Source organism: Chanos chanos, chromosome 1 (assembly GCF_902362185.1).
Source record: "Chanos chanos chromosome 1, fChaCha1.1, whole genome shotgun sequence".
Classification (NCBI taxonomy): Eukaryota; Metazoa; Chordata; class Actinopteri; order Gonorynchiformes; family Chanidae; genus Chanos; species Chanos chanos.
The window spans coordinates 13,318,350-13,331,605 of record NC_044495.1 but is presented as its reverse complement, the minus strand read 5'-3'; the positions used below and the strand labels follow the sequence as shown (position 1 = coordinate 13,331,605).

The window sequence follows — 13,256 nt, the reverse complement described above, 5'->3', positions numbered from 1 at the left end:
CACACAAAAGCAAATATAAGGGGACAGGATCTTAAAGTCTCAAAAACACACACACACACACACACACACACGCACGCACACACGCACGCACGCACGCACGCACACATCCCTCTAATGCCCTTGGAAACAAAGGGAGTGCTGGAGGCTGAGGATTCCTCCATTTCAGTGCAGCATTATGCAGTGGCACCCGAGAACTCATATACAGTAAAAGTCAAGGGAACAGGTTACGAAAACCAGCTCCCAAAGAAAGGCAACTCGACATCAGTATCATCATTGTGCATAATTCAACATAGCAGCCACCAGAGATCTTCAGTGTAATGAAACTCGTGATGTTTTACAAAATTACATTCAAAGAAATAACTGTAGTATCAACCAGAAGAAAAAGGGTCTCTTTGCACCGCTCTCCTTCACTCTCTCCGCTCTCATAAGGACAAAATGACACAATCCCTTCTGGTTTTATTTATTTATTTAATTTTTAATCAACCTTAAATAATTCTCTTAATTTTTTGATTACCCTGGGCCCAGGCCTTACGACCTCCTCTCTAGGTGAACAGAGCTAATGATTGAGAGAGACGGGGGCAAAGACGACAAAACGTTTTATTGTCCTTTCAATTACATTTCCACCTCCTCTTCCTCATTCTCGTTCTCTTTCTCTGGCAGCTGCATTTTGATCCACCCCTCTGTCGAGTGGCCGTGTTTCTTCTGGTGGCGTTTGTAGTTGTCCCAGTGTCCCGTGGTGTAGGCACACTCCTGGCACTTAAAGGGTTTTTCACCCGTGTGCCGTAACATGTGGCGTTTCAGGTTCATGCTCTGGTTACAGCTGTAGCTGCACACGGAGCACTGGAAGGGCTTGGCGCCCGAGTGGATGCGTTCGTGTCGCTTAAGGTTGGCGAGGTTACCGCACGCGTAGTCACAAAGATGGCATTTGTAAGGCTTCTCACCTGTGTGAACCCTGTGGTGTCGTTTGAGGTTGTCGAAGTGGGCGGAGGCGTAGTCGCACTCCGGGCACTTGTAGGGTTTCTCGCCGCTGTGGGTCTTCATGTGGCGCGCCAGGTGGTTTGGGTACTGTGTGATGAAGGTGCATTCAGTGCAGCAATACAGCTTGTCTCCTTCTTTCTCTGGACTGGCTGGGGAACTTTTGGAGAGCAGGTCCATTGTGCACTTCCTACACACCTGACCGCCCGATCCCACTTCGTCCTCCAGGACCAGGCCACACATGCGGCAGGTGAAGGGGAAGAGCAGTTCGGGCAGAGGGTCCAGATCTCTGACCATGCCCTCTGTGTCCAGCATGTTGGTGGGATGTTGGTCAGGACCGCTGCTGATACGCAATGTCAAATCTGACACCACACTCTCTGTGAGCAAGAGGTAGACAAAAAGAGAGAATGATTATCAAACAGAAAAATGGTAAAACGGTAAAAAAAAAAAAAGTTGGAAAAACAGCACTAAATCACAATAATTAGAATAACACTGGGCCTTTAAAAGGGATTTGGAATTGGATGAATATCTTCAGCTATTCACAATCGGCCACAGAGTTGAGACAGGTCATCACCACGTGCTTTTTCAGTTACCACAGTCTAGCCATAGGAAAAGGCAGAAACACAAATTTGTGATTACTCAAAGAGAACAAAGTATATGGTGAACACAGGAAGGGCAATGCTGAGATGAAGTGCACCTCCTCCTTCACAAAAAATTGAAAAGCTGCAAAGAGATGCACTCATGCCAAAGGAACAGTACAATCTAAAAAAAAATCATACAGCACAAACCAGTTACAGATAATCTGTAAAGGAGAACAGACCACAGCGACTGCTGTAAAAAAAAAAAAAAAAAAAAAATTGATAGTGCATATGCAAGAGGCTCTGCCCCCCCCACTGTCCCCAGTCAAACCCATCTCAACTCTGCCCTAAACAGTCTGAAATGACCTGCTTAGAATTTGGAGGGGTGGATCTGGGGGGGGGGGGGGGGGGGGGGTTGAGAGAGTAGCAAACTTGCAGAACAACACAGAAGCCAAAAACATATGTTCCTCTTTATGAGGAATCTAATTTCAGGAAGTGAAGACTTCACTTCCCTTTCTGCTAAAGATTTCAGTGCTTGTTCTGCGCTCTGTGGTTCCTCTCAAACAAAGCAAGTAGCAAAAAAAAAAAAGAAATAAAAAACAACCTCCAAAACTTGTGACAAACATCCACCCCTTTTGCCAAGGAAAAAACCTCAACGAGAGATTTACAGCTTTCTGAAATAATACTCTAATTCAGTAACGCTCAAGGGTTTGACACAGCTGTTCAACAGATAGTTGTTCTACAGATTTGAACTTGTTACAATGACATTTTTTGGTTTGTTGTTCTAAATGTTTGGTTAGGCAATACCTTCAGTCATGACTGCGTGCTTGTCCTTTTCGTGGCCCATCATGTGTCTCTTTAGTGTGACGCTGCTGCTTGAGCGGTAGTCACAATGGCTGCATTTGCTGGTCTTCTCCTGAGTGTGCATGCGCTGATGCCTCTTTAGGTTGCCAAGTGAGTTGCAGGCAAAGGCGCAGTATTCGCATTTGTATGGCTTCTCCCCAGTGTGGGTTCGAACGTGTCTCTGGAGGTTGACCAGCTGCGCTGAGGCATAAGAGCAGTGCTGGCACCGGTATGGCTTCTCGCCGTTATGTGTCTTCATGTGGCGCTTCAGGTGGTTGGAGTAACGGGAGGAGAAGCTGCATAGCTTGCAGGAGTAGGTTTTGCCCGGGCTGGGATTGGCCGTGGTTCTACCCCGGTATCTTTTGGCGGGCGAGTTATTGACGGTGGGTTCCGACTCCTCCCCTTGAACATCTTCCCTATCCAAACCTCCGCCCTCATCCCCACCATCACCACATCTGAGGCAGCAAAGACCCCCTAGATCCAGAGCCCCTCCCAAAGGGTCTCCCAAAAGCTGCCCACACTGTCTGCAGGAGAGGTAGGTTTCAAAGGCAGGGTCTGTGGCAATCTCTTCACGTTCGCTCTCTGTGTCTCGTGGGTCTTCAAAATCGCTCTCCATGCTGAGGCGGTTGTAACTGGAGCAGTCTTCATCACTCAGACTGTACGCTGGAATTCCCATGTCAGCAGCTACTGAGTCTAGGACAGCGACATAGGAGGGAGGGGGAGAGAGACAGAGAGAGGGAGAGAGAATGCAGAAGTCGAAAACTTTTAGAGCAACATACAGGCCAAACAAACATCTTCCTCTTTATAAAGAATATTGTGCACATAAGCATGAGGTGAAAGCTTTTTACACCCTCTCTCTCTCTCTCTCTCTTTCCTCAGACACACATAGTTAAAACTTGTGAAGAAATGTCAGGACCGATTCTTAATATGAATCACTAACCTGAGTCTCTTTCAAAGTCGATGATCTTGTAATCATTTTCTTCAAACTCCAGGGCTTGGTCCAGGAAAAAGTCACTCTCCAGGACGAGGCTCTCTGGGTTACCCACTGTGGTGGCATCTTCAGAATCCACTGCAATGCAGATGGAACCCGTTCATATTTTACAAATGACAAAAACACGCACTAGAGATACACCCCATCTACATATTCCATTTAACAAAAACGCATTTATGGTCATGTCTGTAAATCAATGCTGTGGACAACAATGGCAAAATATGGCACACTAAACTGTAAAACAACAATATTGTTAGGTTATTTTTTTTTTTTTTTTCGAAAGAGTGCTGAACTAAACTGTTTGGGTTTACTGAGCAAAACAGAAACCACAAGGCTGACAGCAATAGGCAAATCAGTGTCTGGACCTGATAAAACGTTATGATAAATAACTGTATAATCAACAATGAAATGGACAAATGGCTAATAAAATTATACTAAATGAAGACTGAGCCACATTTTTAGCCTTTTTTTTTTTTTTTTTGCTTGCTCCAGTACTCCTTTTTTGTAGACCTTGCAGACAGAGGCTGGAGTGAAGGACAATGAGAAGACAGTCTTGATAAGTTTTTTCCCCCACTCTTCTGACCCTCCTTGCTCAGAGGCAGTGTGGAGGCACAGACCCTATCTTCCTCTGCAATTATAGGTTGCAAAACTGGGCAGCTTGCCAGTGGATATGTCTTGGGTTATCATGTGGTGAAAGAAGAAGAGCAAGGAAGACAACTGCTCGAGACAAAATAATTTGTCCGCATAACCTGAACCCACTGAACGATAGTGTTCGTGCATAAGCATATAGCCAGTGCGGCAAATATTGGCACCAAATATTGACAAACCCACCTGAGGCTTTCACACGACAGTCAAATACATTACACACATTGTTAGACAAGTTAAATTACATTTGATTTCTGGGTTTGCCTGATTTCTTTGACATCTTTAAGACAAAGAAACTTGAATTTAAACTTGCAATGCACATTGTATTTTAGGACTATTCAAAAATAAAACAGAGGCGAATAACTATGAGACAGCTGACTACACCAAAATAAGAGCAAAGACAGCACTGTGACCAAAATGAGGAACAAATCAAGAGGAAAAGGACAGAGGGAGTAAGTGACAGAGGAAGGAACAGTGGAGATGAGCCAGATAATTGAAGGAAAGTGCTGAAAGAGAGGTCGAGGATGGTTAGCCCCAAGTCTCTTGGCAAAGATGAGTTTGTTCAGAGGAAGTGGAGCCAGGAAAGAATGACAGGGGATAGGAGAGGAAGTCAGGGTTGAGTATTTTCTGTTTTCAGTTAACACACAACTTTGCCAATGGTACAGATAAGGACAATGCACATCACAAAGGAGTTCTGAAAAGACATTCACGGTTGTGATCTATGGGCCTACCCATCTACTGCAACACACAAATGCAACCTTAGCCTACGCAAAACATATTTTGTCAGTTCACAGAACCAAATCTCCAACAAACTGTGCTAACAAAAATAATTTCACCTTGTTTCATGATCAAACTGTTTTCTTTAACGGATCGTTGACCAGTCAAGGACTTGTTTTGTGTGTCAAATACAAGACACAACAATTATGCCAGATTGTTTGCTGTTAACAGAACTCAGTAAAGATCAAAACTTAACAATGAGGAATTTAGTTCGTGGGATTTAACACAGTCTGTAGATCACAGACATACTAATACAGCCATATAAAATAGCTATTTTGAGAGAATGTTCCACCTCCAGGTCTAGACTTCAGTCTACAGAGAATGATAGATGCTGAATTGATTATTTGAAGTTGTCAGCACAGGAAAGACACGCAACTTTGTAAGCAAATCAAAAAAACTGCCACACTTTCGTTTTGCATTTTAATCTGAATATTATGAAAAAATTTACTTAAATGTCATAACTTACATTTCACTGGCTGTGGATTCGACTGTTTTCTTCTAGGCATTTTCTAGCCTGTTTCTGAGTGTAGTTCCTCCTGGTGGACTCGGAATCAGCTCATTCCTCTATACTGTCATCTTCCTCTTCCTCCACGACACAAAGACAGCGAGATCAGTGGAGCCACCTTGGCCATTATGGCTGTTCCTCACCCAAATGCGCCAGGCCAAACTGTCTAACTAATTCTTTTTTTTTTTTTTTTACCAATTACCGCCTACTGTTATACTTGGAGCTTTAAGAGTTTACCAACAAATGGAGCAAACAGTCGGATTACATTAAAAACCTGTGACATTTATGCAAAAGAAGAAAACTTAATTTGCCAAAACCTCAAAGTAACCAATTAGGGTCGTTTAGAGCTATAATCAGGCACTTAATTAAAACTACAACAACCCGCAATTTAACACTGGCATTAAATTAAAACAATATGCTAATTACTTGCCTAACTTTATTCAACAATAACAAGAGGAATGAGTACCTGCCACAACAATCTGAAGGATAGTCTACTAAATACGACAGGAGAGAGCAACTGGGCAAGTAAATCAGAGACAAGAGTAAATCGTAATCGACTTAACTGACATGAACATTAATGGTTCAAAGAGTTTAAGGATTAGCGAGTGAATGTTAGTTATAATAGTTCCCAAGTAAAGTAACGTTTGCTAACACACAGAGTTGCGACCTAACTTGCGAGTAGATTGTCGCGTCTCTTCAAAGCTTCCATGCAACACCTTCACAGAAAAAAGTAAATAGAATGAAACAATTTTAGTTGACCGTCTTAGCTTCCCACGTGAAGTAAAAAAGCCAGCTTATCGACTTCGGAAGCTAGCATAGATAGCTATCAAGCTAAATATCTGACTAAAGGCAACTTCCATATGCTAAAAGCTACCATGCTATAGGAAGGCTAACCTCAGTACATAAATGAATAAAACTCTTTTAAAATTTTCACGGTTATCGGCGATCACACTCGTAACTCAGACTGTACTGTTCATGATCCTCCTCATGAGCTAAAAGACTTTAATTTGCCAAACACGGACTGTCCCTAACTTCTTTCGAAGGTCCATTGTACTCAGTTGTTTTCAAGAACCCTGTTGGTACGCATGCGTGTCAGCCAGTGAGACGACAGAGGAAGTATTGGGCTGACCGTTTTTAAAGTTTGAGTTTGCGCAACCTCACCATGGAGTTAGACTGTGTTGGCACTAGCTGTTGGCAGAAGTTTAACTACTACATTTAACAAGGAGCCCCATTGGACGTGCAATGCTCTGACTAGCTCTTGAACTAAATTTGAATATGCTGAGCGAAGTGTTTTCATGTGTTTATGATTGCACGGCTCCGTGGAGTATCATTCATAGAGTTCTGTAAGAATTAAAACATTTCAGTGGTTTTACTCCCATGTAGGTCCTTGGCAGTATCCAAAGGCAACTTTGTAAAATTGCAATACGGGTAGTGATTCATTTCATAAACGGCTGTCTGCTTTTTAAAACAGAGAGAAAATATGGAACCCGAGAGAACATTTTGAATATTTAGAAGTTATGAAGTGACAATTTTGAATGTCTATCCTGAGCCAACCACTAATGGGATGTGCTAAAAGATGTAATTTGTTATGTCATGCTCATGAACATGTGGTCAGTTTTTGTTATTCTATGCTCTAGATACTGTATACATAAGAACACATTTCTTAAATCTCCCCATACTGAAACATTGTTAGTACACTTAAAGATTATACTGAAAGCTCTTAAAGTAGTTAAAAACAAAAAGAACAACACATTTATGAATAATTATGAGCTTACTTTATGTATTCGCTGAGGTTTTTTTTTAAATATATAAATATTCTCTAAATATCATCTATCATATCTGTTAATACAGTGCCTGTTAATTGTGTTTAAATAAACAGTATTTTGAAAAGCTAAAAAAACCCCAAAACAATCTAATGTGATGTGCACCCCTCCTTTACCTCTGTATCCCTGTGTTGTCATTTTAGAGAGAAGGAAATTCAGTAGTCATTCAGTCACAATTAAGGATCAAGGATCAAGAGTTCATGACTTTTAGTTTATTGGAAAATTATTGAACAATTCTGACACTGAGGATCATGTTGTTATATAAGCACTGAATACTGAGTGCCATCAATGAGAAAAACAGAAGATACCTTGAAGGTAGTTACTATTTAAACCACATCTTTTGGGTTAACAGTGGCTTCACAAAGAAATATCCTGTACTGTATCGGCTACATGTCATACTGTGTTTTACACGATGGAGTTCAACATACTTGGTAAAGTTATCTTGCTTATCCAGTGTCTTAAAATCAAGCCATCAATGTTTACAGCATTATATCAAGGACTGGACAACACAACTTGGGGGGAGGGGGGGTACAAAATTAGTTAGAGGTGGGTTATGAAACTTTGTAAGCCATGGTGAAATTCAGTTACATGTCATTTTTGAAATGATATTCATTCTGTTTGGACATACAACAGTAATTTCCCATGTTAAATAATAACAGCCCACATCAGGGATCCAGACATGACCTGATACCACTAATTAAAATGAATAAGAATTAATACTGAAGAAAAGGTTGAGTCCTCCAAAAACAATAAGGTAACCAACATCCACTTTCACTTCAGCATTGCACTCCACTCTGAACTTCACGGTGTGTATTGGTTTATTTGTATATTGCCTGAGTGTGCTATTTTAAAAACGGGTGGGGTTAAAGTTATTTATTTCCAAAAATTCCCACGAACACACAAAACTGTCAAGATGGTATCTAGGGTTTAATCCACAGGATGCATAAATGAATTTTTTCTTTCTTTTTTCCTTTTTCTTCCTTTTTTACATGCTCAGAACATTTCTTTTAAAACATTCCAGAACCATAAACATAAACTAACCTAAGTAATAAATAGTTTAACTTAACATGAATATTCCTGAAAAGACAACAGTACTTAACATTCTTATAGGCAGTTAATCTTCACATTTCCTCAATGATTTCTAAAGTAACAGACTAAACACTCTCTATTATGCACTAATAGCACATGAGTAAGACACCAGCATAAAATCTAACAGCATTTCTCAGTTATTTGTCATTTACAGTACAGTACAATGTGTCTGACATTATCATAAGGTATTATATCAAGTGTTATGGCATGCTTTGAGGCTTTGTGATAGTCATTCATTCAAATATTTCTACAAACTAAAGACATCTTCGACATGCACCAAAATATGTCTCAGTTCTCTGGATCAAAACGATAATCCATAAATTACACTGTGGAAATAAAGATCACTTCTTGTGTGCAGAGATTGCTAGTCTTGATCTCAGGGAGAGATATTATATAGTCATGGTGTAAGAAATAGGATTATCTGTGGTGGCTGCTGAAATTGCTTCATGCTGCACGGATGGTAAGCCAGACATACTCTAGATGTCTCCCAATTACCCTGGTTGATACTAAGAGCTTTTGTTGTTCCATTTTGGTTTACGTTTCTCTTAAGACCTTGAAATCCTTTCTGAGATTTTCATGTTGTATTGCTTCAGAAAGATATCATAACGTGACAAATCTTAATTCACTCATCGGACGTGTTCACTTCTTGGTTAGACCTTGATGATGCTGATTGAAGACGTAGTTCTTTGGAACTGCAGAAAAGTAAAACATGTGTGGTCTGCTGTTGGTTACCAGGCACATACATTTATGTTTCAATATTCAGAGAGACATCACGGTACTGAAGACAACTGTGCATTCAATGGGCTAAGGTATAACAGTACAAGAAAGGTTATTAGACGAGTGGCCAAAGCATGATTCAACAATGGCATGGGTGGCATGTGTTCTGGTGCTGTTACCTTGCTCCCAAGTAGGCCTCCATTGTGATACTCTGGGGTACTCTGTTCTGAGGGCAGTTTGGTCTTCTCCTTGCTGTGGTTGCTTGAGTCGTTGTCTTTAATGATGTCATACTGCCGACAGAAAAGGGCAATCACAGCTGCGACAGAGACAGAATGCACTTTATGAAGAAATGACAAATCAAGATATCAATGACACTTACAAAATGCTCTTTCCTACTGGATACATTTAGCTGTATTTTAATTAAAAGATTAGAGGTAAATGAAAAATCTTGCTTTCGGAGAGAGTTAAACAACATAGCCATTTATTAATTGCTATTTCTATATCACCAGTAATCACTGGGGCAGATTTTGTACAGAAGCTTGTTACTGCAGCATCCACAAATAGCAAAAAGGTACAAACAAGAATTAAGTACTACAGCCCAGTTCAGAACAATACAAACAGATGCCCATGGATGTTCAGAAATGCTCCATTACCTGCCCACATTAAAAGCACTGCCATGATAATGATCATCTCTCCAGTCTGGAGATTTCTGGATAATTCCAAACCCTCCACTGCTGGATCATCTGTTGAATTAATCAAATAACACATATTTTAAAAGACCAAAGGTACATCAAAAATTGAATTGTGCTGTGTGGTAACAGCTCATTCAAAATCTAAAAGTAGCAACGCTGAAAAACAAAACAAAACAAAAACAAAGATAGTATTTTCATTTTTCATCTAAAAAGGGCATTGTTGATATGTTGGGCAAATCTTCTAAACTAAGAAAAAGTTATGTGTACCTTGGTCTCCCATGTTAGGCTGAAAGTGGTCAGATTTCTCAAGAGTTCTAAAATGAACCCTCTTGCTGGCTTGGCTTTCCCCGTGCAGCCCAATGGACTGAACCTGGATTATATAATCTGTGTCTTCATCAAGGTCCCAAAGCACACAAGCACGACTGGTTGTGTTCACCTCCCTGATGAAGCGCTGCATCAGACCATCCTGTCTCTAAACCATGTAAATGAACACACACACACACACACACACACACACACACACACATGTTCACATAAGTACTAAGGATATTAAAATCATTGGCAAGTGACAAAAGACTTAATATGACTATAAAATGTATGAGCTTCTTCCAATTAATATAATGAATTCCATGGGGCACTAAATCATTCTAATAACTTTGGTGAACCTGCTGTGAGATGGCGTAGCCAATTACAACTTCTCCCTCTGGAATGTTCCAGGACACAGTGGCTGAGTCAGCCCTCAGGTGGGTGACAGAGATGTTGACAGGAGCAGCAGGGCGGTCTGAAGGAGCCATGAATACAAATTATTTAATTATGCACCATGTTTTCACTTGTGCAGAAATGTTTGAAAATTGTTCTGCATCTTGAATGAAATGTTCCACTCAAGGTGCATGAATGTTTGATCAATGTGCGCCACTGAAATGTTGAGGTGATTTGGTTTACCTGTTACATTCACTTCCTAGCTGTACAGTTAGATTTTCTATTTTTAGCTTGCAGAATTAAAAAGTAATTCTGTCAGTGATCTTCTATTAGAATCTATATTCAATGAGATCAGACAAGCAGTGCATACAGATGGAGAAGACGTTTTGAAGCATTGTGGGTGCCATTTTATGTAGCTCTTGGATGTGTAGTTTTTAAAATTCAAAATAAATGACTGGATGTTATTAACTTTGGAGGCCTGGATGGATTTTGTACCGTGTCTTGCCTCTATGAAACTTATGAAGCTTCAGTTAATCAACTCAATAAAAGACCAGGATGTATCATAAGCTTATGAATATGTAATAGTTTTTTTAAGCAGCTATTACTCTCTGCTGTGTTATTATGCAAATATATTCAAATCTTTTTTTCCTCTTTCTTATAAATGAAAGAGCTCTGTAACTAGAGGTCAGAGCCAACTGTAATGTACTTTCATTGTATTCAGTCAACATTTCAATGCTGGAGCAGATATTTTAGTACAATGAGGCAATGAAAACAACAAATAATTGGCTGAAAAGTGTTCACCTCTCCTTATTTCCCCAATGAAACTGCTCCCTGAAAAGCTGACAGAAATCAGCAGTAGAATGAGATTTGTCTTGAATATCCTCAGATAAGGTAAATAATCTTGGATGTGTAAACAGTCTAATCTATATTTTTTTAATCCACAAAATGCCACGCACATTTTGGTCACTGTCAAACACATCCCTGATTCTAAACTGCCGTTAGACTGTCCTTTAATTTAGGAAAGGGTAAACAAGTGCTGTAATCCGCGCAAAAATAAATCCCGCTAAAAAGCATGTATCTTGACATCACAAATGGATCTGGAACTCCATCTCCAGAGTTTCATTATACCAATTGCAGTTCAGTCACCTACAGGAGAATGTTATAGGCCTACAGGCCTGACAGCAAACGTCAGCAACTGATTTCCCAATTTATGAGCCAGTTAATGCCAGATAAACGTATTACGGCATTACAGCACTGTTTACACTGATATTTACGTGGCATACGGCACAAATGAATGGTGCTTTCTAGTACTTGCCTAAAACATTCTAGCAAACTATAAACTACTTACTGCCAAATGGTGCAAAATAATGGCTGGACACAGCATATGGTACATATGATCTGAAGCTAGTTTTGTGTAATCATAGTTTTCCAGTGTAATTCTTTGCTAAATACACAGTAATTTGGGTTTCGTAAAAAGACAGACAATAAATTGTGACTTTGTAATCCAAACTAAAAAGCTGACCAGTATTATAACACATACATTTTTTGAATGATCAAAGAATCTAATTGCAGTAATGGCCATTGCAATAAAAAAAGACCATGTAAGAATTATTGCACAAGGGAATAGACCATCCCAGGCCAGTCTTTCTCTTGTGTGTCAAGATAAAATATGATGTAACTGGCATAGCCTTTCAATATTCTAAATGTACTTTAAATTGGGCTGACTTTGGTTGTGGTTTTACTGCTGAATAGATCACTTTCAGTAGTGAGTCCCCCTTCCCCCCTCCCAATGTTATTTTAATCAAATCATTTTGACTATAAAAGTAAAGAAAATAATATACTTAAAGTAGCTGCAAGATAAGCACCAGGAAAAAAAGTGGTTTTGAATGATACTGAGCTGGCAAATCAGCGCTGTATCAATGCGGCTAAAATAGCCTAACTATACATAATTAAGCATATGTACATCGTTAAAAAAAGACCACATTTATGATTTTTTATATGACATGAATGCCTGTAGGGCTACAACTCATTCCAAGCCTGTGAGATAACTAAAGCTTGTGATTTGACATGATCTACAGTAAGTCTTGACAGCAGTACTTAGTCCATTAAATCAAAGTCAACGATCAGAGTAAAGCTAATTTTCCTAATGCTGTCTCCTGCTGTGCTTCGAGAAACACTTTCTTTTTAATCGGTACAACACACACCCTTTCCATAACCCCTTTAAAATAACAAAATATTTCCAACGAAGGTCACTCATTCTCTGCTCAAACAATGGACAGACACTGTTCATCACTTCTCCCAAACGCGATTTAATGGTGTTGTGTTGGGTTTTTTTTTTTTTTTTTTTTTTGCTTTTTATGTGATGGGATGCTGAAATGTAAACAGTGTTGTTGCTATGCATTTTAAGCAAAATGGAGAGAAAAACATTATAATATACTTACTAGCTCCCACGATACAGATGTGCCATCCATACAGAAACAAGGCAACGATCAAATAAGTGAAGAAAGGATTCATATCTTCCTTGTCGTAAATTAAAATTTTCAATGCACTTGTCCTTCAACTTTCCATACCTCCTTCCACCAGCTATCTTAATGGCAAGATTTCGTGAGCGAATATCATTACAATTATTGCTTTGTATTTAACAATAAAACTTCAATATCATGCCCTCATACACTGTGTCCTCAAATGGCTATGTCATCACCGTCTCCGTTGTGCAGCACCCCTTGCTTGTTACGGAGAGCCAGTCCATAATTTAGGTACGTGAGATCCATGCAATGACACATGCGACGAAATTATTACTTACAAATTAATAAGCGGCTACACTGAAAATTCAAGATAAACTGCTGTCTATTATATTGTCAACATTACGCACGTTGTCGATGCTCTAACGCAGAATGATGGTACCTAAATCATGTAACGCAG

The 13,256-nt window shown here is 39.7% G+C and overlaps 2 protein-coding genes across 2 annotated transcripts; both read right to left on the bottom strand.

Annotated features, from left to right (window-relative positions):
• Window positions 1-518: 518 nt before the first annotated feature.
• On the bottom strand, window positions 519-5,479 carry znf513b (zinc finger protein 513b). The gene is made up of 4 exons (XM_030779372.1): window positions 5,276-5,479; window positions 3,337-3,465; window positions 2,361-3,089; window positions 519-1,352 (listed from the first exon to the last, which is right to left on the bottom strand). The coding sequence occupies exons 1-4, from the start codon at window positions 5,313-5,315 to the stop codon at window positions 613-615; spliced, it is 1,638 nt and encodes a 545-aa protein (XP_030635232.1). The 5' UTR covers window positions 5,316-5,479; the 3' UTR covers window positions 519-612.
• A 3,397-nt stretch (window positions 5,480-8,876) lies between these two features.
• Window positions 8,877-12,848, bottom strand: fndc4b (fibronectin type III domain containing 4b). Its single transcript, XM_030780597.1, has 6 exons — window positions 12,776-12,848; window positions 10,301-10,416; window positions 9,903-10,107; window positions 9,597-9,686; window positions 9,123-9,259; window positions 8,877-8,918 (listed from the first exon to the last, which is right to left on the bottom strand). The coding sequence occupies exons 1-6, from the start codon at window positions 12,846-12,848 to the stop codon at window positions 8,877-8,879; spliced, it is 663 nt and encodes a 220-aa protein (XP_030636457.1).
• Between the last annotated feature and the right edge of the window lie 408 nt (window positions 12,849-13,256).

Coding starts and splice junctions, on each gene's coding strand:
- znf513b (XM_030779372.1), bottom strand. CDS start 5,315: ATGCCTAGAAGAAAACAGTCGAATCCACAGCCAGTGAAAT. Junction 3,090..3,336: donor CGACTTTGAAAGAGACTCAG/GTTAGTGATTCA, acceptor TCGCTGTCCTAG/ACTCAGTAGCTGCTGACATG. Junction 1,353..2,360: donor GCACGCAGTCATGACTGAAG/GTATTGCCTAAC, acceptor TCTTGCTCACAG/AGAGTGTGGTGTCAGATTTG.
- fndc4b (XM_030780597.1), bottom strand. CDS start 12,848: ATGAATCCTTTCTTCACTTATTTGATCGTTGCCTTGTTTCTGTATGGA. Junction 10,108..10,300: donor GCTACGCCATCTCACAGCAG/GTTCACCAAAGT, acceptor TACATGGTTTAG/AGACAGGATGGTCTGATGCA. Junction 9,687..9,902: donor GCCTAACATGGGAGACCAAG/GTACACATAACT, acceptor TTAATTCAACAG/ATGATCCAGCAGTGGAGGGT.